The sequence below is a fragment of the Pleurodeles waltl genome, chromosome 4_1 (genome assembly GCF_031143425.1).
Source record: "Pleurodeles waltl isolate 20211129_DDA chromosome 4_1, aPleWal1.hap1.20221129, whole genome shotgun sequence".
Taxonomy (NCBI): domain Eukaryota; kingdom Metazoa; phylum Chordata; class Amphibia; order Caudata; family Salamandridae; genus Pleurodeles; species Pleurodeles waltl.
In genome coordinates this window covers 853,427,618-853,452,969 of record NC_090442.1, presented here as the reverse complement: position 1 = coordinate 853,452,969, position 25,352 = coordinate 853,427,618, and the positions used below count along the sequence as shown (strand labels likewise).

General features: G+C 42.2%; 1 protein-coding gene across 2 annotated transcripts in view; it reads right to left on the bottom strand.

Annotated features, from left to right (window-relative positions):
* Nucleotides 1-25,352, bottom strand: part of KITLG (KIT ligand) — a 135,779-nt gene that overhangs the window by 59,717 nt on the left and 50,710 nt on the right. For both annotated transcript variants that reach the window (XM_069229613.1, XM_069229612.1), the window contains one exon: nucleotides 5,112-5,216. In XM_069229613.1, the coding sequence (XP_069085714.1) occupies nucleotides 5,112-5,216 (105 nt within the window). The remainder of the gene's footprint in view (nucleotides 1-5,111; nucleotides 5,217-25,352) is intronic.

Sequence of the window (25,352 nt, the reverse complement as noted above, 5' to 3'; positions counted from 1 at the left end):
AATAAAAGTTCAAAGATATACAAACTTCCTCTGGATTTAGATACTGCTAATCTAATTTGTGCTGTACGGACATTCTGGGGCTGTGCTCTAGATCAACTATAAAGCCAAAGCCAGGCAGCCGCTATGAATTAAAACTGTTGAAAACCTTGACATCCGACCCAGATTAAAAATTAAATGCGCTCCAAATCACTAAACCACACAGGAGACACCCTGCACTTATGTACATAAATGTGAAAGGGTTGTGGAGCCTCACTTACAGACCATTAACATTTAGCTGCTGAGATAATATATTGGAGTTCTTGAATCGGCTCCAAAATAGAATGAAGATGATTAAAAATTGAAGAAGGAGATGTTTACGTAGGAGGTTTTGCTGGAGGTCAAGTCTGTGCAGAATAATCATAGTGATTAGCTGGCAAGAAAGAGGTACAAAAGGTGTAGCATAGGTATTTACAAAGTGTGTCAAAGTTGGCATAAGAAAATCCATTTTCTGAAGTGACAAGGCAAGCATGTTGCCAGAGTACACTAGGTCTTCTGAAGTTGTATTGTCAGCACATGAGCACGAAAATCTAGCACATAGTTGCATGTCTATGTGGTTGATTTTTGGGCATGATGCCAAGCGGTGGTTATGCTGCATTGTAACAGGTAACTTCAGCCCCCCATTGATGTGTTTAAATACGGGCAAGGGCTTTCTTTAGACCAATAAGCAGAGGCCTACAGTGCCCCGCCCCCACACGACCAGGGCTTCTGATAGACAAATGTCTATCAGCACAAAGTGCTCTCGCACTTCGTACCCAGAACAGTAGGCATTGTGATCCTTAATGTACTTCTTTTGCTCATTGGATCCCCGTGGAGTATTACATTTGTAATCAAATCCCCTCAGACAGCACAGCACGCACTCTCATTTACAAATTGGCCAATGTGCCCGGAACGTTTTAGACCACAAACCCAATTAACAACTCCTTGCAATTTGTTAGCATTCCTGACGTGTTTGGGTGCAAGGGCTTGTTGGAAGCTCTGCAGAAGGTGTATGCAGACTGTCATAAATCAGAGACAGTGGAAACTGGGCAATGGTTCAAGCAAATCTGTCGTACTAGCACCACCCATTGTCCCTAGGAGTCATTGCTTTCCAATTTGAGAGACAGCAATGCAAGCAAAATACTGCAAGATTTTGAGCATTGGTGTAGTGGGTGGAAGTGTACCTGGGAGCAGAGCGTTGTCCTCTTGAGAATCATAATTGTGCAGACTACCACTATTTTGAGGAATCTCTAGGATTCACATGCTAATTCCTTCATAGAAGGCTTCGAATCTGTTGCTACCTTTCATAGACAGAGTAAAAGAATTTAGAAAGGTTAGTAGTTTGTTGATTTTCAAAGGTGAATTTACGTGAACTGCCTTTTTTTAAACTAGAAAATGGACCACGTTATTACACGGGAGATGACCACCAGGGCCGGCTTTAGCACTACTGGCACTCTGTGAGACAGTGATTTTTGGCACCGCCCCCACGCCATGACCACTTCCTCGGATTCACTCAATACCACCAAGTAAATTAGTCCCTCATCTCTCCATAGCCCATCTCTCACATACAGTCATTTGTTTTAAAGCGCTTGTAAAGGCTGGTTTTACAAATCCACTCAGCTATCCACATAAAATATAGTTCTGTTCTTTGCGGCAGGTACATTAACCACCTACGCTATGTTATGGCGAGTCAAAGCTGCCACTAGACAAAACTCCTACCTCTCTCCCTAGCAGGAACATTTATCACAAGAGGTATCTTGACTTTCATTGTTTCTTGAAGGCTGGACGCACAAGGAACTTTTCAGCAGGTGCTTTCAAATAGCAAGTTTCCTAAGTTATTGCTAAACACAGACCACCCCCCACCCCGAGATCAGCGCCGCCCACTCCAGGTCAGCACCTAGTGTGGCCCACTGCTCGTACTGCCCTAAAGGTGGCCCTGCACACCACCAACCAATGGCCAAATCATTTATAATGTTAACTGTGGGTTTCTTGAATGAAGTTACTTCTATGGTTGCTGCTGCAAAACTGGCAGGTCACAAAGACATGAATTGATGGATACAATGGTGATTTTAGTGTCAACGAATGAGAGAAACAGGTGGTACAAGTTTACTGTCCCCAGCAATGCAAGCCATGAACTTGACTGCATGTACCCTAGACCACATTTACAAATTGACTTTTATATTTGCATTCAGTTATCATGACAATTTTGATAGCCATATAACAAACTCCAGACACAATCTGCTTAATGGATTTAGGGCTTTAACTCTGTTGGTAACCCACTGATTTAGTATGCACAGCATAAGGTTCACAAAAAACACAAGTACTTCTACCTAGCAGAGACCAGCATCAGCAGGCTTGCAAAAGGTACAAGCATAAAATTCACTGCTAATCGTCACTCGTGTTAAGTCTGGCTACAGCAAACATGGAAGAGATAACACAAATTCTTCAATACAAGTACAATAAAAAGTAGAGAGAGTGTAGGCTTTAGATCAGCCCACATCTGTCAGTGGTGATCATGCAGTGGGGGCTGGTTATTTTAGGAGGGCGGGCAGGACACACATGCACACTCACACATTTACACACAAGCATCCATTCACAACACTCATTAACAAACATTCAATCATGCACGCCCACACCAAACATTCATTAAAAATGTAACACACTTTTTTATTTTTTTATTTTTACCTTCAGCTCTGGGTCGGAGGTCCCAGGAGGGTTGGGTCTGCTGCCTTCCCTCTCTGGCTAAGGTCAGCTAATGAAGGAAGGCAGCAGTCCCAAGTCATCACAGAGTGGAATGGGTTCAGTGAGACTGCTAACCCCACCCCACTCTGTGACAAGGTGCCACTGATTGACATTCGCCCTGGGTGCTTCAGGGCTTAAACCTGAAGCACCCAGGTCAGAGTCAATGGGTAAACGTTTCCTCTCATCACAGAGCGGCAGAGCCATGAGGCACTTTGCTGAGCTGAGGAGGTCATGCCCACAGGAGCTGTTACATTTTCAGCCCAGCAAAGTTCAGCTCAGGCAGGTGGGAGCCTGCACAAATCATGCAGGTCTAGCTCCTGGCTGCCTGACCTGAAAACGAAGAGTGCCTGTCAGGCTGACCTTTGCTCAGCCTGACAGGCACTCTTCATGCAGGGCTGAAGGGTGAGGGGGCGTGGTCCCTCAGCCCCAAAGGAAGGGCTGCGGCTGTGCTCATGTGATATTTATGGTTTGCAATTGGGCTGTCCGTCAAGGCCATAGCATGTCGGGGATGGTTATCACACATTTTTTTCCACATTTTTGTGATGGAACCTTCCGGAATCTGCGGGAATCCACAAAATTCCTACCACCCAGCATTGTCTCATCTATACCAATAAAATGTTTTGCCGCACTTGTCAGCCTAAAAATGTTTTTGTTTTTTTTTCCAAACTGCTCTTTTGGAACCGCTTTGGTTCCCCCTCAATTTCAACATGTTTTTGGGTCTTCCCTGCCACAGGCACTTGGCCCACCTACAAAAGTGAGGTATCATTTTTACCGGGAGACGGAGGGGAACGTTGGGTGGTAGGAAATTTTTCCCGGTGTGGTGATCCCACACAGAAATGTGGGAAATGTGATTTTTTAGCTAAATTTGAGGTTTGCTGAGGATTCTGGGTAAGAAAACACTGGGGAGCCATGCAAGTCACACCTCCCTGGACACCCTCGGTGTCTAGTTTTCAGAAATGTCTGGGTTTGGTATGTTTCCCTATATGGCTGCTGAGCCCAGGACCAAAAACCCAGGTCCCCCCACCCCCCAACAAAGAAAAACTGGTAGTTTTCTATTTGATAATTTTGATGTGTCCAGAAAGTGTTTTGGGGCATTTACTTTCTCAGGCACTAGGCCTACCCAAACAAGTGAGGTACCATTTTTAATCGGGAGACTTGGGGGAACACAGATTAGCAAAACAAGTGTTATTGCCCCATGTCTTACTCTACATTTTTTCCTTCCAAATGTAGGACAGTGTGTAAAAAAGACGTCTATTTGAGAAATGCCCTGTAAATCACATGCTAGTATGGGCACCCCGGAATTCAGAGATGTGCAAATAACCACTGCTTTTCAACACCTTATCTTGTGCCCATTTTGGAAATACAAAGGTTTTCTTGATACCTATTTTTCACTCTTTATATTTCAGCAAATGAATTGCTGTATACCCGGTACAAAATGAAAACCCATTGCAAGGTGCAGCTCATTTATTGGCTCTAGGTACCTAGGGTTCTTGATGAACCTACAAGCCTTATATGTCCTGCAACCAGAAGAGTCCAGCAGACGTAACGGTATATTGCTTTAAAAAATCTGACATCCCAGGACAAAAGTTAGAGTAAAACTTGGAGAAAAATGGCTGGTTTTTTTTCACCTTAATTTCAATATTTTTTTATGTTCAGCTGTTATTTTCTGTAGGGAAACCTTGTAGGATCTACACAAATTACACCCCCCCCCCTTGCTGTGTTCAGAATAGGTTTATCTACTGTTCAGAAATGTTTAGCTGTCTGGGATCCAGCATCGGTTTCACACCCATTTCTGTCACTAACTGGAAGGAGGCTGAAAGCAAAAACAAAAAATGGGGTATGTCCATGGAAAATGCCAAAATTGTGTTGAAAAAGTGGGTTTTCTGATTCAAGTCTGTCTGTTCCTGAAAAGCTGGGAAGATGGTGAGTTTAGCACCGCAAACCCTTTGTTGATGCACTTTTCAGGGAAAAAAACACAAGCCTTCTTCTGCAGCCCTTTTTTCCCCATTTAAAAAATAAATAAATTAAAAAAATGACATTTTCGCTGTATTTTGGCTAATTTCTTGGTCTCCTTCAGGGGAACCCACAAACTCTGGGTACCTCTAGAATCCCTACGATGTTAGAAAAAAAGGATGCAAATTTGGCGTGGGTAGCTTATGTGGACACAAAGTTTTGAGGGCCTGGCACGAACTGCCCCAAATAGCCAAACAAAAGCCTGGCACCTGAGGGAAAGGGGGGGGGGGGGATGGGGAGAGGTCGGAAGGCCTGGCAGCGAAGAGGTTAAAGTGTCTGTTGGTAAGCCCAAAAAAAAGATGAAAAGAAAAAAAAGAAAAAATAACTTAGAGTAGCCTTACCAGTTTTTCAATATCATTCACAGCATCAGTGACTGGATTGCCGCATGGATTGCCGAAAGTTACACATAGGATTAGCTGAAGATAAATGAATGTGGTAATCCAAGTCTGCAATAACAAAAAATGAGAAAAGTAAGTTTTACATTTCACAAAGAATAAAATAACCATACTGACATGTACACTGCGAGAAAGTGTTAGGAAGTTAAAGTCAACAAACAGTATGATATGTTAGGAGCTTTTTCCAAGAGGACATCTCGAGAACAACTGATAAGCGCTACAGTTGAAGTAAATAAAAGAAAAATAAAGGAGTTTAGAATACAAAGTAGGCTTTCTGAGATTGATGGTTCAAAAAAATAAAAAGTTTTTCAATATATTAACAAAATTACTTTCCTTCCTGTCAATAAGTTACTTTGTGACATGCAGGAGTAATTTTGTGCCCTAATGTAGGAGGCCTCCAAATAATGCAAAAGGTGGCACAAAAGTTATATTATGTTAGAGATGTGAAGTGTATTCTATCAGTATAGCTTTGCAACAGTCATGTTCAGCTACCCTCAAACCTTAGCTTTCAAAAAATCCATCACAGACCTGAGCCTCGTTTCAATTTAAAGTGGAATCACCAAAAGTGGGGAATGAATCAATATTTGGCCCAAGGTTTCTGTTGCAAGTGTGTTCATGTAGTTCAGAGTGAGAAGACTAGTCCATGTCTGCAGTTCAGCAATGCTTGTATACGATTGTGTTAGATTAAATGTCATTCCCTACCAATATTTTAAATATCAAAATGATTGCAATGCGAACATCAGATTTGCAGTTAGCATGATCCAGAGGAGCTCTTGCTTTGACATGTGAAACAGCAGAACCCTACTTGGAATCAATACTTAACTAATCAAAAACATCAGTTATCATACGGCACTCAAACCCATCTACTCTGTGAACGTGGCTGATGGAATTATAGAAACCACAACTCCAGTGGTACCACAGATCATAGAAGTGCATACATCCAATAATTGTCGAGCATACAAAATTCAGGGATACTTTCTGGGTCAACTTCATTTGTTGTCGAACCCTGTGTGAATTCTTACAAGGAGCGATACATTGCCTTTAAAATGAATTCAACAAATTGGATCAGAGTCTGTGTGCAGTACCGAGGAACAGGTGACTCACCAAGAACACTTGCATGTGCTTCCATCGAAGCCCTTCGAATAGGCTTTGTTATGGTGTCTGGCGTTACCATAACTTGGAACGTCAGCACTGGCAGAGCAGGTATTTGCAGTAGAATACTAGTGTTCTGAGCAACACTTTTAATGGGTCTTTCAGGAGTTCGGAGTGGATATTTAAACGAATGATTCGAAACAGGATGTTTTAAGAGTCATCACCACAAGGAAGTGGTGTCCAAACTGACTGGTTACATTAATCAGTCCTGGGGTAAGGTCATTATTTGATGTGCAATATGAAACCATTTCTTCACCTAATGAATCAATCAGATCCTCAAAAGACTGAGAATTAGTCATTGTAATTGTACAAACAGATTCTTTAAAAGCAGGTAGTAAGCAAAAGTATGTTTAAACAATTCAAGCATCTACTAAAACAAGCACCAAAAACAGGATTTTTTTGGCTAATATGGAGGCAAGCCAGTATTCCACTGTAAAGCAATTCTGAAGACTATTATTCCCAAACCACAAGTCACAGGAACTAATACACCTTTACCTGATGGTTTATCAAATGAGACCAGAAGAGTCTGGTACTTGTAATTGCATTTATATAGCACTTACCACCCCTGATGAGGCTTTGAAGCACTTTATTAAGATGTAGAACGTTAGGCCAAAATCCAAGGTTAGCGATTAGACCAGTGGTATTATTGGCTGTTGATATTAGCTAAATGCTTGCAAGAAAATAAAAAACATGCATTTACTCCAGTTTCTTTGTGGTAAATTAAAATTAGTACCAGTTAGGTGTGATCGTTAGTGGGGGCTATGTGATTTAAGGCAAATGGTTGGTGAGATAAACAGGCTGGCAGAAGATCAGATATCGTTAGGTTGCAGGGATGGGTTTTAATGAAGGAGAGGTTGTGATCTATGAAGTGAGGTTATGAGTCATTTGCAGAAATACAATACCAGAGTTTAAAACAGCCATGCATGTGATTAAGAGAAGGCTATACTCAGAAATACATCACGCAGAGGGTTGAAGGTAAATAGAGGATCACTCTGAAGAAAGAAAGGACAGGAATCAATCAGAAGTAAGACAAGGTCAAATTTTCATGCAGGGTTTTAGGAGTATAGTAGGGGAAGGCTTTGAGAGAGAGCCAGCAATCTGAGGATGTAAGGTGTAGAAAGAAACATTACATACAGTCCTCCATATCCTGGGCAAAAAGCTAAACATGCAAGTCCAAGAACACGCTTTGGTTAAACGTTAAGAGCCCTAGCCTGCTACATGCCAAGCTTAGAACAGACCTTTTAAACATATTTTGGAGTATCCCAACCTTGGTACAGGGTCTTTCCACTGCACAAGGGGAGTTTGTGAAGAAAAAAAAAAAAAGAAAGAAGTCTCAGTTAGTTATATTCCCCCCCTCTATTCTGTGTTAAAGATTATGGGCCTGATTACAACTTTGGAGGAGGTGTTAATCTGTCCCAAAAGTGACGGATATACCACCAGCCGTATTAAGAGTCCATTATACCCTATGGAACTCGTAATACGGCTGGTGGTATATCCGTCACATTTGGGACGGATTAACACCTCCTCCAAAGTTGTAATCAGGCCCTATATCACTCACTCACAAAAAATGTGTTATTCAGTACTAGTTGAGCTAATATTGCCAATGTGCCGTCAGATGTACACCGCCTTAGGTTGTTTCTGCAGTACAGGAGAGCAACCCTAGGTATGAAAGTTACCTAGCACTAAAATCCCAAGTGTATGTTTTGTGTGTTTATGTGGCCTGTGTGGTACATGCATTATATGCACAAGTGAAGCAGAGTAATTAAGGCCTATGGCTTCCACTTTCGAAGCCCTTGGCCGGTCAATGTGCACAAGATGGGGGTGAGGTTGCTTTCCCAGACAGTGGAAGTTGTTTGCTGACATTCCTGAAGCAGAAGGGAGGAGACCTAAAGACTGATGTGAAGTCACAGCAGACAAAGATGCTTCCGAAATTCAAATTGCTCCTTTTGCTGGGAGTGTCTGCTGATAAGTCTTCCTTTAGCACAGACCCTTGATAGATGGCTGGTTCGTGGAGAAGTGAAGGGAGTGACTGCAGTCTCTATTGCTCAAGGTGAGAATGGTCCTTTAGTTGAGACCAGAGTTTTGTTTCCTTTTCTAATTATGGTTAAATGTGACTGTTATCCCAGGTGATGAAGGTTCACACCTCTTCGTGCGTCCTTATGTGACAATATTTTGCTTTATTTAGCCCACCCTATATTTTTATTCAAGCCTTTACTCCCACAGCCCTAAAACATCTTTCCTGAAATCTGCTGGAAAATGATGTGACTGTTACATGACACGGTACAATTAACTTACAATTTGAGTCTTCCTCAGAACAAATATTGATTCAAAATACACCGACAGACAGTGATATGTTGGTTTTTAATACGATAATCTGCATATTAAATATCTATAGGTGGATTGGGTTACAAACTAGTGGCTACCCTATGTCATGGGGGGGGGGAGGCTTAGGAGGATACATTGCTTAAGGCATTCTCTGATAACGGAGATAAAGAAATACACTGTTCCTCACTGAGTGGCAATAGGTATTCTCTACAGTAAGGATAGTAGCTGCAAAAATTCATTTCTGCTCATAATTACTAAAAGTATAACAAAAAAAAATATGTATAATTCTTAGAGTTCAAGACATTACGTATTCATTGGTTCATTTGAGGCTTGAGAGACGGGGGTTTTAGTTTGTCCCTTGTTTCTGGGAACCAGCACTTATTTCGTGCGACCCATAGGCACCAGTTTAATGATTTAAAACACTCCAAGGCATTTAATGTCTAAGAATGTCATTTGCTGCCTTGCTGTACAGTACGCTTTAGACCCTGTCAAGGTTGTTCTATTATTGAGTGGTTCAACGTGCAATTATGATGAGAACATGATAGTTTATTTCTTTAACAGGGGACAACATTTAACTTCATTATCTGGCACCGAATCAAGATGATTTTATTTAGATGTGATAGTTTCAACGTACATTGAAACATTTATGCCCCTTCACTGCCTGGCGACAATGCTATGAGTGTGAAACGTCAAGTGTCATGCACACCTTAAGCGTGACCCAGTTTATTATTACAGATGGTGCAACATTAATGTATTAAAGTATATACTGGAGAGGTTTTTGTACGACACACATGCTGAATTGGTGTACATGAAGTGTTCTAACGTGATAAAGGACAAGGAGGGACAGTAACAAAGTAATAGCCTAGGATCACATCATTTGGTCAAGCAGAGAAGCCACATTTTTTTAAATTCTTTATTTATTCATTTAATGAAGATTAACATACAACAAGGAAAGCCCACTATGGTCCCTATGAGGGAAATGTAAACCTCAACTTCCGTGGCACCCATAGAAAACCATCACTGAATTGGTCTAGAACAGAAATCCAATCAAAATGTATTCAGTTCAGTAAAAGCAATGAGGGTTAAGATACCTTTTTTGTAAACATAATCTTTTGTAATGAGGTGCTCCAAAAAAATATTACGGAGCAATGAGAGTGAATAAAAGTGTGCAAGTGCAATACAGAGAGTATATAAGTGCCTGATATGTATACATTTGTTGTCACACGCCACTCTGTCAGAGGGTCAACTTTCCAATCAAATTAAAAAACAGTCCACTAATATTTTTGTCGATGTTTCGACCCCATAAGTTATTTATATTAGGGTCAACATAAGGACGGGAAATGATTTTTGGAAGCACCGAAAATCGTGATAATTCCTTTTATAAATTAGTAGTGCAGCGAAGGTAGAGTGATAAATCCTAATCAAGCTCTGTGGCAAGCACAATCATTAAATTGATGCAACAATATTGAATCGAACAGCCCATTAACTGTCAAGAGATCGGTATGATCCTGACAGTATCAATGGGTGAGGATAGGTCTGATTATATAGGAGAATTGCCTAGAAAAATCAAGTTAACAAAAACTCACATAGAGGATAAGAAAAAAGTAATCCCTGTCGATCCACTTCCATACTATTGGTGTTGTATGTTAAGCAAAGCACTCAGTGGTCTTCAATTATTTACATAATTACCATTCAACACCAGACCGTATGATGGTGGCTTTATCAAATCAACAGGGATTGTTTTTACTGACATTGGTGCAGCGCTAAAGCTTACGGCATTGTACACTCAAGCAAGTGGTGGAGCCTGTGGTGAAAGTGGGTGGCACCAGTGAGTAAAGTGGAAAACCACCTCAAACAAAATATTTTGGGCATCTACACTTATTATATCATTATAATTATTTTCTATGACTTAAGCACTAAAAGAATTAGGTTTAGTGGTACAAGACTAGATGACCCACAATGGACGCTTAAAAGTGGTTGTCATGTGGTACATTTGAATACAACAAAAACCTTTCTAACTGCCTGTCACTTCCAATCTTAGTTGCAACATATCAGCATTAGGGTCAGAGAAGGAGATCAGGTAATGCCTTCATAAGAAATTAGGTTACTATTTGTGAAAGCCCCACTCAAGTAATGAACACAATCTTTCCCAGGGTGAACAATGAAAGTCACCAATTAAACTTGTGCTAAAAACCCGTGTGGCTTGGCAAAAGTAGTCAGGCTTAACTTAATAGTAACGTGTAATATGCAGTACTCAAACCACAATAAGGTGAAAACATAACTACTTAAATCCAAAACCAATTTAGAAAAAGCTAATTTTAAGTTAAAAAAATGACACCTAAATGACAAAAAAAGTAGAATCTAATTTGAGTTTGAAAGTTATAGGTGAAAATAGTGCCATAAAGCAAAGTAAAACTTGTGTCGTACTAGACCGGGTCAAAATCACAAGTTTAGGCTGACCACGATGGAGCGCGGATCAAATACAGGAACCAGATTTGTCCTACTCGAGAATTTACCTTCTCAAGTTCACACAAGAAGCAGCAGGAGGAGGAGTTTTGCATTGGCAGCATGATCGGTAGCTGCACAAGGAGCAGCCTGGGCTTTGCAGGCGCTTGCAGTTGTGGAGCAAAGAACCAGCCATCACTGGAGCTTCGTGTTGTTAGATAACAGACTTTTGCTGCCGACAGTCTCATGTCTGATGTGAATAGCAGGCATTGCTAACGGTTAATGTCAGAGAGTGTCAGGGTCGGTCATTCACTGTGAAGAGTCTGTTTGCGAAGAGCCCAAAAATTCTAGATTTTCACCTGTAGCTCAGGAGGCATACACTCTGATGCTACCCATCGGTCCTGGATGTGGGAGTGGGCACCTCTAGGGAGAATCAGGACTCATCCCAGCAGAGGCCAGCACCAGGGCACAGGAAGATTCAGTTGGTGCAGGTCAGCTGGGCAGTTACAGGGAGGCCTCTGAAAGCTTGTTGAGTCCCTGTAGCACAGACAAGTCAGCCAACTGACCAATTAAGTCACTTCTTTAGAGCCTGGGATCAAGACAAGCAGGATCAGTCTTCCTTTTTTAGACAACAGGAAAATCCCTCTTCTGAATCTTCCACAGGTCCTGGAGAGTTCTGATCAAAGGTTCTGATGGTGCTATTCTTATACTCAATGGCAGGCTGTGGGTGGGGATTGCCCACTTTGTATACCCTTCTCCTTTTCCTGGGTTTAGCTCCAAACTGTGTAGGGTAACAAAGGGCAGGCAGGCCTAGGTGTGAGCTGCATTCATCAGAGGCAGGGCAGGAAGTCCTTAGAAGTCAGGAAGGGGGTTATCATAGCCCTGAGTATATCCCCTCAGGACAGCCTGCTCAGGAAAGGAACACCATGCCAAACACCCAGGCCCTTTTTTATCCCCATGTCTGAAAGGGGCACACAACACACACAGAGAGCCATTTACAGTCATGCAACTCTGGACATTGACAGAAAGACATTTAGTTCAGGCAGAAAAATGGCAACTTTCTAGGAGTGGCATTTTCAGAATCGTAACTCTTTAATGTTAAATTCACATTTTTAGTATTTTAAATTACAATTCAAATGAGTGGAAGAACCCAGTCTATGGTTGGTATAATTTTAAAAAAGTGAAAAACAACTTTAGGTACATGCCGACAGTGAAAAAACCTGAACACATGCCATACCTTTTAAATACCATACACTCTGCCCTAAGAGTGGCTTGATCCTACCATAGGCGTGACATTTTGTTACTTTAAAGGAAGTTTTAGGTTTCTCAAAAAGGTATATTTTCCAGGCCAAAATGGCAGTTTAAAGACTGCAGGGCTACGTTAGTGGGTAGCACAATGAGTGCCACAGCCAACTAGTAGGATTTAATTTACAGGCCCGAGTACATGTAGTATGTATAAGTAAATTAAATATACCAATAAGGTATAGGCCAATTTTACCATGTTTAAGGGAGAGAGCACAAGCATCTTACAACTACTTAGCAGTGGTAAAGTGCACAGAGCCTCAATGACAACAAAAACGAGTTCAGCTAAAACAGGGGACTGAAGGCAAAACGTCTTAAAGAATGCCATTCTAAGAATGTCAAGTCTAACAGAGTTATAGTGCATATGTTAGGCTGTGGCATCCTTTATGAGGTTTTGGCAAACTGGGAGTTACAAAATAATAGACAGATACTAACTCGTATCTCGCAAATCCACAATAGAAAGCAGCACAGATTTTTCACAAATCACAGCTTACTCCAAAAGGAATCATAGCTCTAGGATGCCCCTAAAACAGCATCAGACCGGGGCGTGGCCGAAATGGCGGCCGAGTCGCACGCTTTCTAAACAGCTCTGTCTCACGCCCTAGCATTATCCTGTCAAATCCTGCTCATCCGGCCGTCTTGATGCACATGTCAGATGCCCAGCCACAAGCAGTGCTGCAGATACGTTTGCTACTTGCTTCATTTTCCAGCGGAGCATGGAAATCGAGGAAAGCTGAGGGAAGTATCATAGGCCCGAAGGCATGGCCTATCTTGCTGTGCGGTGCGGTGGTGCTCACGCTCGACCAGTGCCTCTGTGATCCAGCCTCCTTGAGCCTGCTCCCGGCCCCCTGCTGACATGGGTGGGTGCTTGGTAGAGTTAACGGCCCCTGAGAAGTGGCACCAGGGTTCACCATCTGGTCGTACTGGCCCCAGGAGGAGGTGAGCCTAAGGGAGGCGTGGCGGCCTGGATTGTGCATGGGATGCGTTTCTCCTGCAGGGCCCCTGGCGCTTGAGGGGACACTTATGACATCAAATAGTGGCTGGGGGCCCATGTGGTGGTGACTGGCAGCCGCTATCGCCCAGGCTCACCCGCCTTACATCTTGGGAAGTCCGGAGGAGGAGCAGTGACCATGGATGGTGCTGGGGTGTGCTTTATCTACTGAGCTCCAAGCGCTTAGGAGGCAATACGATTACCCCGTAGACTTTTCACCCACACTGATAGTGAAGGTATAACACTGGTAAGGCCATTACACATTGTAAACCTCACAGCAACAGCACTGTTTAGCAGGTGGAGGAGGGATATCTGCCATATAAACTGACCCAAAACCAAATCTACCTCATTGTGCACTATGGATGTTGACCACCAGACCTGCTGCTAAGGTGAAGACCGCTCTGGATCTCGATTTGGCATGTTTCCCCCAGACAGAGCATCAAAACATAAAATAAAACATACATGTTGCAAGATGCGGCACCAGCTGCCAACCACCCACACATTTCTACCATGGACTGTGCTCAAGACATGGTGCTGTAAGTACTACACCTTTATTTGCGCACATCTAGAACTTCTGCACAATAGTCAGCACTGTTGCGCTTGAAAGAGACGTACACCTTGGAAGCTGCTCTTAATTATAGGAATCTTGGTGATGCCAGAGTCATTCCTGCTTATAAGACCCTAGTCGCGCAGCCTGACTCTTGTTACATGACTCGGAGTTTGTTGACTAACAGAACCTATAGGGAATCATAACTGCAAGATGATCACTCCACACTAAGTGCTCTGCTTGTTAGGGCACATGAGACTGTGACCGAAGTGGCTTCAGCATTGCTGTAAATCACAACGGCATACTTGCTCCCTCACCAGCGGCGCCAACGCTAACCTCGTTATGCACTACAAATACTGGAACTCTTCCACATACCCAACTGGGTGGCAAGCACACCCAACAACATGAGGATCAAACCTAAACTTCCAAAACCTCCGCCGCAGGAATGCCTGGAACAACCTCACTCTCCATCATCCTCACTGGATACCTCATTGGTGCTGCAACAGGTGGAAACCACGCTGCTAGTGCACTTCACTCAGTTTGAAAAAATTCTGCTACCTATTCTGGATACTAAAAACTCACTAGAAAACAAGATTGATTCTGTTTCTCAAGATGTCAGCTTACTCTGTGCTGACCACTGCAAACTGACTTACCAAGTGGAAGATACCGAGTCCTCCTTGAGCACCATAAGGCCCACCATCCAAGAAATGTAGGCCCAGATGAAATAGCTTAACACAGAAGTGGCAACCCTGCATCACAAGGTGGAACATGTGGAAGGGCGCTCCAGTAGTTTCTGGACTTCCCTGAAAAGTCAAAAAGCTAATGTATGGTACTCTTCATAGATAACTGGATAATGTACTGATCGGCAAGGCCCCTGAAATTCTTCTCGATTGAGCATGCACACAGGATCCCAGGTAGGGCGCCCCCACCTGGTGCCCCGGCTCACCCAATCATTGCCCGTTTTCTAAATTATTGGAACCAGGACTTATTATTACGACGCTTCAGAGTTCAGGGTCTCCGCTATCACAGCTTACCTGGACTTCACGGCAGAGGTGCGGGCCAAAGGGGCTCCTATCTGAAAGTCAAGCAATGCCTCAGGGAATAGGACATTAAATATGCCCTGCCGTTCCCTGCCAGGCTCCAGGTGACAGACAGGGAGAAGGCTCTCATTTTCTCTATGCCCGAAGATGTAAGGACCTGGATGCACGCCAAGGGTATTATCCAACATTTAACAGCTGACAATGAAGCAAGTGAGTGGCAGATCCCTACCACACATCGCCGACAGTGCAACAGATCACAACTCAAGCCCACCAAACTCAAGCAGCAAAAGAAAGGGCCAAAGCTCTAGAAGAGACCAAGCAATATGCTGCGAACACCTTCGCAGAGCTTAGGGAGTGACACCACTCAGACATGGACACAGGAAGCTCCCGAACCACCTTATCGAGTGTGGCTAAGGGTGCAGATGTCACACCTCGCACAACAGACCATCTCTGACTGCTACAAGCAACACTAACTACGGGGACACTCCACACTTCCTGTTGCACTGTGCCAGGCAGAGTAAACTCGCAGTGTCCCAAGTACGAGATGTGGGGGACCAGGCAGTGTACAGTTGTGGGCTCTGGATAGTCCTATTCCAGTACTCATGCTTGACCCACACATCTCTCTCATTGATATGGAGCCGGATGTGGACTCATTGTCTAGGGCTGCGACATAGAGACACAACACTTGTTGAGACACCACACCCCGACTAATGTCTTCCACATGGACAAGTTTTACACCCAGCTACTATTTGTTAGGTATGTGTTGCAGCATGGGGGTAAGTAGCAGTATATGCATTTGCCAACCGCCTCAGAGGTTCTTGTTTACATTTAACATGTTAGTTCAGATTGTTTTTATTTAGCAGAATTTGAGGGATGAGATGTGGACAGGGTGGGGATCAGCACAGTGGGGGGAAACCTGTCTCAAACTCAATTATTAAAGGACAATGCCTCCCAAGGGGGCACTCTCCATGCCCTACATTCCCACAAGAATGGTATTCCTATAGATGTCCACACTACTAATGTTACACTGAGTTATACTGTTGTGACATGGAACGTACGCATTATGACTACACCAACCAAAAGATATCCCATACATACAGATCTTAACCGCTACAGGGTGCAATCTTCCAAGAAACTTATCTCTTTGACATTTAACTCTGTAAACTCAAGTCCAAGTGGCGCAGGCAAACATATGGCACATATTCATCTGCGTTTGCCAGAGGTGTGCTGATATGGATAGTGTCTGGGGTGCCTTACACTATATGCATTCACATAAGACGGATGATGGGGGCGATATGTTGTTGTGGAAGGATTTTTAGATGGCTCACCTCGAACAATTGTGAGCGTCTATATCCCCAATCATGCTCAAGGAGATTTCCTCAACACACTTACACCTGCACTCTTCCATGACCGACTGGCCCCATGCGGACATTAACTGCATGCTAGACATGGATCTTGATCGCTCACTTCCCCCATTATGGGGAGAGGCAGCTGGGCACCTTTTACTCCCCAGTACATGACCTCCACACTAGGATAGATTTACTGCTGGGCACCACCTCCCTAGAACAAAAGACAACGCGCATGTATTACCTTGTCAGTACCCTATCTGATCATTGCCCATTATTGTTAGAGCAATACTGGGGCAAAACACCCCCCAAAATACCTACATTGCATCTGCAGACTGATGCCCTGGCTGATCATCCCTTTAGGGAAGAGCTCTTCACCTGTATTGCACAATATCAAGAACACAATAAATACTCAACCACTCTCTGCACCGCTGAATGAGGTGCTCACAAACTGGTGGTGAAGGAACACTATCTCTCAACCAGCTGGGGGGTTGGACACACACTGCATAAGGAAATAATGGCATTAGAACAGCAGATGTGCCCGAAGGAGAAAGCTATTGCGAGCAGATTGGCCATTCCAGATAATCTTTGTGATCTCGGCAAACTATCTGGCGAGGCCAAAATACACCTCCGCAAACATGTCTACGAGTTCTACTTAACTAGATTGCACGCAGAGGGTGACTGACCAGGGAGATTATTTGCATGACTCATTTGTGACGAACATCAACAAACCCCAATAGGAGCCATTAAACCACATGACGGCTCCATGGCCACCACACAATCTGCCATTGAAGTCTTTCGAGACTATTACCACGCTTTATACCAGGTGTTCCCATCCCCTGCCTCTGCACAACTCGAAGCGTTTTTAACAGATGCCACCCTGACTCAGCCTTCTTTTCAAATAGCTGACCTTGAGAAGCCCATACAGCTTGAGGAAGTATGTGCAGCTATTGCTCAAATGGCCCAGAATAAAACGCCAGGCACAGCCTACCGATAGAATATTATGAGGCATAGTCCGCACATCTCACACAACCTATATTAGAAGTGTGCCAAGAGGCCTGGACATGTGGAGAGCTACTGGTATCACAAAAGGAGGCACTGATCGTAGTTTTGCCTAAACCAGGTCGTGATCCAACAGATGTGCGACAATACAGACCACTGTCTCAACTTAATCTTGATTGTAAGATATTGGGCAAAATCCTAGCAAACATACTCCTCCACCTCATCAAGGTGCTGGTCCATGAAGACCAATCTGAGTTCATACCAGGCCATAGTACGTTCCTAAGCATTAGGCATTTTATGTGTATAATACACGAGACCCCATCTGAGGCGTACGGCTGAGTTACAGCGTCCCTGGATATTGAGAAAGCGTTCAATACCCTTAGCTGGGAGTTCCTGCGTACAGTCCTACAGCATATGAGCTTCAGCCAGAGATTCCTGAAATGGGTCCATATTTTATACACTAAACCAACGGCCAGGGAGAAAACAGGTAAATTTAGATCTGATAGCTTTTCAAACTCCAGAGGCACCAGGCAGGTTGCCCACTCTCGCCACTGCTATTTGCGCTTGCAAAGGAATAATTGTTTATGGATCAATTGTATTCACATGTTTATCCTCCGCACAATTAGGTTATATTATTTGAATTTTGCATGGAGATCAATTTGGTGTAGGCTGCTTCCCTTGACATGCCTCAGGCTAACTCGTGACTGCTGTGGTTAAGAAGGCAGTGACCGGAACAAAAGTAGATGGTGATCCAATAACACAATTTGCTTGAATCCATGCTAATTTTTTGCCCTTTTAATTAGCTCCTCTGCCATGAGGAGGAGGTTGTTGATTGTCTAAGGCTGATACAAAGGGGCAAATCTTTTAGGTCATCATGATCAATGAGGACACAACGTCACTTCCAAACATGGAAATTCAGTGGTTCCACGCCCATGCAGATAAGTCTGTATTTCAGTCTTAGAGTAGCGACTTGGCAGGCAGAAATTGCATTAGACTCCCGGACAGAACAGCAATGAAAAACCTCATGTTACCCGGTTTCTAAAATTTTATTTCCCTCTGTTAAACTATTTAAGAGATGACTGACTGTCTACCCGAGCGTGCAAGAGTCTAGATATAACAAAATGTATGCATGGAAAGCAAAAAAACTAAAATATGGTAAAATTTCCCAGAATGTTTGCAAGACATATTTTAAACAAACCTGGAAATGTCATGACTAGTAACACCTCATGAGAGAACAAGTACATAACATGGAATAATGAATAGGTCCAAGTTTAGGACTTGCTCCCTCTGGGCTAAGATCTATTCTTCTAGCAATGAGAATTTAAAAAAGATGCTGGTAGGAACATGGCATGCCTATTACTGGCAGATTTGTGACGCAATTAAACGTCAGCAATTAACACTAGCAATATGTTTCCATATATGGTTTCCTAAAATGATTTTACAATGTTAAGAAATACATTCACTATCTCTCGGCCTTTTGGTTGGCGGAAAGAATGACGATGGCTACCAAAAAAAGGGGAATACGCCATGCATTCTCTAATGTTGATACACAATGCTTGTTACTATAACAGAGTATCCATCCTGCAATAGAGCTCCAATCAAGTTTATTTTTTTTATAAAGACAAAAAAAGGTAATCGTGTGTTCTGATAATTAGATGCAAACTACTTCACAGCAACAAATGCCATACACTGTTCAAGACAATACCCACATTTTTGCAAAACACAAATAAGTCGACAGATGTATATGTTTATACCGGTGTGACTGCACTATTAACAATCAAACGCAAGATGGCAAGATGTAAACACCACACTGAAAAACATAGGAGCACATATTAAATTCACAATAGAAGAGGGGGAAAAAAAAAAAAAACACACACACACATACATAAGAGATAAAATCCCTCACTAAAACTTCCCACCGATTTGTTTCCCTCTCAATGTTTATGATCTTTCCAACGATGTGACTGGTTGCTAGGAGCCAAGAAATATTTGGATAGCTGACTGTGTGCAGAGATTTTGCACAGGGCAAAAATGAGCCTGGTATTCAGTTATTTGTTTGCAGGATCACCCCAGTCCGGGAGCCCTCTGCATTCTCAGACGCCTTTTTTATTATTGTTGGTGACCTTGTTCCTTGCAGGTTTTGCTTGCATAGAAGCCAACTGTTTACTGGCTCAGCTGAATAATGTATGCACTGCAGAGACCCATGTTTAAAGGTGAGGCCACAGGGGCGTAGCTTGGTCAGTAAGATTCCAGGGAAGGAGGAGGCGGGTGCTTCAGATTTTCCAACAGTTATGTTGGCATATAATGTTGAAATACATTATACGACTATCAGGGTGCATGAGATGGGCTTAAGGGGCAGTAGAAATGGAGAGCAATTCGGATTGATAAGGGTACTAAGTGAGGGAACACTCAAACATTTTGTAAAACGAACTTTTTGAAGACTTTCAAAACAGAGAAAGATGCAAAGAGAGCAAGAGTGTGTTTTTTGTCCCTTTGTATGTGAATACTTTTTGGTGAAGTCTAACCGAGACCTCACCTTACCTGGCGGAAGGCAGCTGTGCCCAATCAATTTACAAGGAAATACATTTATTAGTGGGGTGCAGCACCGTAAACTACTCCCCTGAAGCTAGACCCCCGGAGTCCACAGATTCTAACACCCAGCAAATCCCCCTCAGCCTTGTATTACTAAACTAGTGCTGAATTCGTTAACACCAGTGAACCACACCAAAGAAGGCATAAATGCTACTTATTAAACTCCTGCCTTGTCAACCAATTGGCACACCACATACAAATATAACTGATGGGCTCAATCTTTGTTATTTACCTATTTGCCACGGTCATACTTGTATGGCTTGCTTTGCATAAAGGGGACTCAAACTTTCTCTGAAGCACCTTAGAAGCAACCTTGAAGCCATACAGGTTATCCTAATTTTCCCAGAAATGAACTATTTTTTAACATTGCCTACAGATTTACCACACACAAAACCTTCCTGGCTGTTAAAATGGGCCTTTGGCAGCTATTCTTAACATTGTCAAAGAAGACACTTCTACATTACCTTAACTGTAAAGATAAAAACGCAAATAGAAGCAGATTTGAAATGTGTAGTACCAGATTATCGTTTAGCAATAAAATATTGTACCCTAAATATAACATTTTCAAACATAGAATAAAAGAGTTGCTGCATTGGAGAAAACAAAAAAACTACACCCAAAGGGACCATGTTTTTAAAGCAATACTTCCTACAAGTTACTCACGTTAGACGATATCACTTACAAATTATGCTGACATGCAACCAAACCATTAGAAAAATACTGGTGCACTTTGCTATAACTGATACATATTAAAATAAAGCACTGATGAGCAGCAGATATCTCAAACTGAAGTCATGTGTTACTCTAAAAAAAAAATTTAACCAAAATACTGCCTTAGCAGAAGTAGCTTCCTTTCCACTCCCTGCCCTAAACCCTCACTTTGCTTAACATCCACTTACAAAAACAAAATGACTGAATAATTTATCTCCAAAAGATATCAGAGATGGAATCAGACCAGTTGCGGCTGGCAACTTTGCAAAGTGGTGGTGGTAGTGGGGTGGGGTGGTGGGAACACAAACTACAAATAATTGAAAAAAATATATATACACAAAATTAAAAGTACCTTAAAGTCGCTGCCGCCGCACACCCCGCACTCTCCAGGCACAGGCTCCCAGCCTGCCCTGCGCCAATCACGAAGCTGCTCAAAGCAGTATTATGATTGACTGGAGCGCCCTGTCTGGATGCTCCAACGCAGACTAGAAGCTTGGGTCATCTCTCTCCAACTCAGCAACAGAGAGCTGGGTTGGAGAGAGAAGTTGTGCACATGTGTTTAGCTGGTCAGAGACGGTCGGCCAAACATACATGTGCACTAAGGGGAATGCTATGTACACTCGCCTCACTGCTTATCACCCCCATGGCCCTGTCCCTTTAAAAATAAAACGATAATAAATAGCTGTTATCGTTTTATTTCTAAAGGTTTGCAGCTCCTGCGGGGGGTGGGGCGTACAGAAATAATACTGTATTTAACAGATGCATATATTGTGGAAGTACAGAATTTGGGGTATAATGACAATATTTTACGTTACAGTCAGGCACTGTATAAATGTGGTGCATCATTTCCTCAACAAATAAGTAGTGTTAACATTCAATAAATCACGGTGCTCCATGATACAATTACTGTAAAAAGATTCTAGTATGGGAGTTATCCAAATCAGAAAAGGAGAATATTAAAAGGAGATTGGATGGAGTAATAATGATTTCATTTTGAGCAAGAAAGAATGCATCATTCCAAGATAATTTGATACTTGCCAGACCCAGCCAATTTTTTCAACACTTTTAAAAATGTTCAAATTAATGGAATATTTAAGGAGGGGCATTTTTACCTTGCCATGAAATACTCAGACCCTAATATTTTGCTCCATGACTCTTTCCCATAGTCTCAACTCTTCATATTTAAGAATGGGTATCCCGTTTAAGGACTAACGGCATTCTACACATATACAGATTGGTACAAAGCTGGGCTGTTACTTCTTACATGCACTGTTCCTACTAGTATACTGAACATAAGGAGGTTAATAACTGTTGTTACTTGTATTAAAGATGGAAAAGTGAGAAATAGTACATGGAGTGTGAGACGTGAAGAAGAACTCAGATACCTAAAGTTGAATTTCTAGTGTTTTGTACAAGCATACTATCATCCAACTTTCGAATTTTGCATATTACTTTTGCATGCATAAATGTTCATTATTTTAAAAGAGGACTCTTGCTCTCAAATGAAGTAACTTTTGGTTGCTGTGCACACCCAAAGACTTTCGAAACAAATTAAGACATGCACATTTAATTTTAGAACTCGTCAACATATTGAATTATAGGTCTCTGTGTCAGGCATGGGTTTCTCTTGGCTTGGCAATGCAAATGACCAAATTGCAGACAGTTATAGAAAAGACATACACATAGGTGAAATCATCATCCCCATAAAGTTGATTTGAGTAAAGAATAACAATGATTAAATCAGAATGTACTGAGTCAGTCATGTCTGCACTCTTCCAAAACGAATCCCTAATAATCATGGATAGCCAAGAATCAAACTCAAAGAAGAGTTTGCCAGACAAGCTAATACAAGAACGTGGTCCCTTGCCTTAGAAAGAACGCCAAGAATGTGATGGTTGTGATGTAGAGTCTCTCCCAAAAATGTAATAGAGTTTTCAAAACACATTAAATTGCATCTTCACACCAACTCACAAGAAATGTAAATTCCCTCAAAAAGTTGTTCAGGTCTCTCTCTTTCTTACAATGTTTTAACCTTGGTCATTTCCTGCCTTACTTCCATAAACAGCATTTATCTTGGCCTCTCGAACTATCTCTTGTACCTCATTCAGCATCTGCGAAATGCAGTGGCACACACAATCTAAAAGCTTAGAAACACTTCTTTCCAGTCACATACTTGCTGTGTTTGTTGCGTGTGTGCCCATCAAACGGTGGCGCACTTGCTATATTATATTGTTCATGGACTGTTCCATGGTCTGAGACCCACCCATTTCTTTCCTCAGAACGTCAGGCTTAAAACACAGCCTTATAATGTTGCTCAATATACGTTTCTCTGCTATTAGTGTCAAAGTAACACAAATGTTAACATTTTGGATAGGACTTGGCATCTGCAATATTTTTTCATATGAAAAAGACATTGGATCCATGCATTGCCATTTTGGATTTGAAGCAGGCAGAGGGCCTGTTTTGAATGAAACACCCACCCAAAAATAAGACTTGCATGCAATTTATGACCTAAACTGGAGACAAGGAAATCTGCTGGCCTTCTTCTCAGGTGTGGCAATGCCTTCACTAATTGCTTCACTTTTTACAATATCAGCAGATACCCAGCTGCAGGCCACCACCCTAAGGTTTTGCAATGACGATAAGAATCCTCTGTTAAGGTGAGCAAGGTGTGCTCTTGCTATTCAAAAAGCTACTTTGTGTTAAAGGATTCTTCACAAATGATTTACAAATCATTTTCCTGACAGATCAAAGGTCATTCAAGCTCTCTTCCAGTCACTCCTGCTCAGCCTCTGAAATCTAAATGGAAAACTGCAATAAAAATAGACCTGATCCAGCAGCTATCTGCACATGTCAAAACAAACCATGGCTCATTCTGGAGTCTGCAGCAGTTAATAGTATCCCTTAGTTGACTGAAGAGCCATGCCCTGATTTCCTTGGAAACATGTTATGTTAACAAGTTCTAAAATTCAATTTGCATGTCTTAATTTGTTTCGTAAGGCTTTGGGTGTGCACAGAAACTCCTTTCATAGGTCTCACCAAGTACCTGCTCAGGACAGGCAAGCGCAAAGCCATAATATTTTAAACCAGAAACATGACCATGTGATAGTGTAGCATTAAAATCTGCTACTGTCCAACTCTAAGCTTCAACAGAGAATGACAACATTTATCTCTTTGGCTTTTAATGTTAACACACCTGCGAATCCCGTTTAAGACTGTTTACTCACATGTCTTAACAGCAGAGCATGTTAAGTGATACTTGTAGTTGCCCGGGACATTTTCTAGGGATTTTCTTTTAGTTCCTTTTGTAGAGTAAGCTGCTGAAGAGGGCAACAATATAGTATGGCATAGAAAACTACACTGTTCTGGTTTCTTGAACTCCACTTGAAATTCCCAGCTTTCTCGGAGTGTTCACCTTGCATCTGAGCAGGTCTTGATGTCCCAGTGTATAAACAAGATGAAGGAAATCAAGGCACGGTAAACCTGCTGATAAGATTCGGTGGAGCGATGTTAATGTTTGTCCTAGGATACTGGGCCATGCTGCATGTGTGGGGTGGGTTCATGGAAGACACGGACTACTCACAACTACCGTCTGAAAATGATTCAACCTTATGTACTGTTAATTCAACACTGGTTGAAGTTATTTCCAGAACAGTTATCCATTATGGTCACATCTGTGCAGAAGCAATAAATCTTGTTTTCCTGTCTGAATGGCAGTCAAAAGCATTTTCATACATTGACAAAAATATATATATATATATTCTATACTGGATCACAGGTGGGTGGTTTGGTTTCTTATGGTATTCCAGATCTCCGGGATTCCACATTAAGCTAAGTATATCAGGCCCTGGATGTGGCCAGACATTTTCTTTATTTGGTTAGTCAAGGTGGAAACAGAGTGGGAAGACTAATCAGTAAAAGACTAGAAAGTACAGCCACTGGATCTGATAGGCAGGTGTGGCTGTAACTTAAGACATAAAAAGCCATCAGTAACACAGCCTTTTCGTTTTCACACGCAATGTATTGGCCAGAAGAAGGTGGCAACGGAAGAGAGATCACATGGGGGAATGAGAGCTATACATATACTTAAGATTTCAGACCATGAATGTGGAAATCCTAGCCCTTGTGTCTTCCATTTTGAATGACAATTAAAGGTCCAGTGATTCATCCGGGCACTTCTCAATGCCCTCACTTATACTAGAGAGAGACAATCTCAGGAAACACCTCTTGTCTTTCATGGGAACAATCAATTGTATTCTAGCTGTAGATACATTGCACTGCAGTTTGCAAACAGTGCTAAACGTGAAAGATCATTCTGTATATTAAAAAACCATCTTTCACGCATATATTACTGGCTGATCTGTAAATGTAAGTACACAAACGAAGTTGTAATTGCACAAAACAGTAAACTTAGCATTGATCTTTCTTATACTTATTCCCTTTGCATCTAGCTTGGCCTACTCTTTGCCGATGCACATGGTCCACTTTTCTGAAGGACTCCTCTTGAAAAGCATTATTTAGTATGAAAATACATGTTTAACTTCTACATTAGGTCGGGTGGTGAAACTATGCGCCTAGGCTAGCGCAGGTAATCTGCAGTGGCTTTAGCCTACCCGGAGAATGAAGTGCTGAAAGCTATGGCCTACAAGTTGGAACATGCACATAGTACTTCAGGGGTCTTAAAACTAGGGGCTGGGGGCACAAGCTATGGCCAAAGGAAGTATTATGCAGATA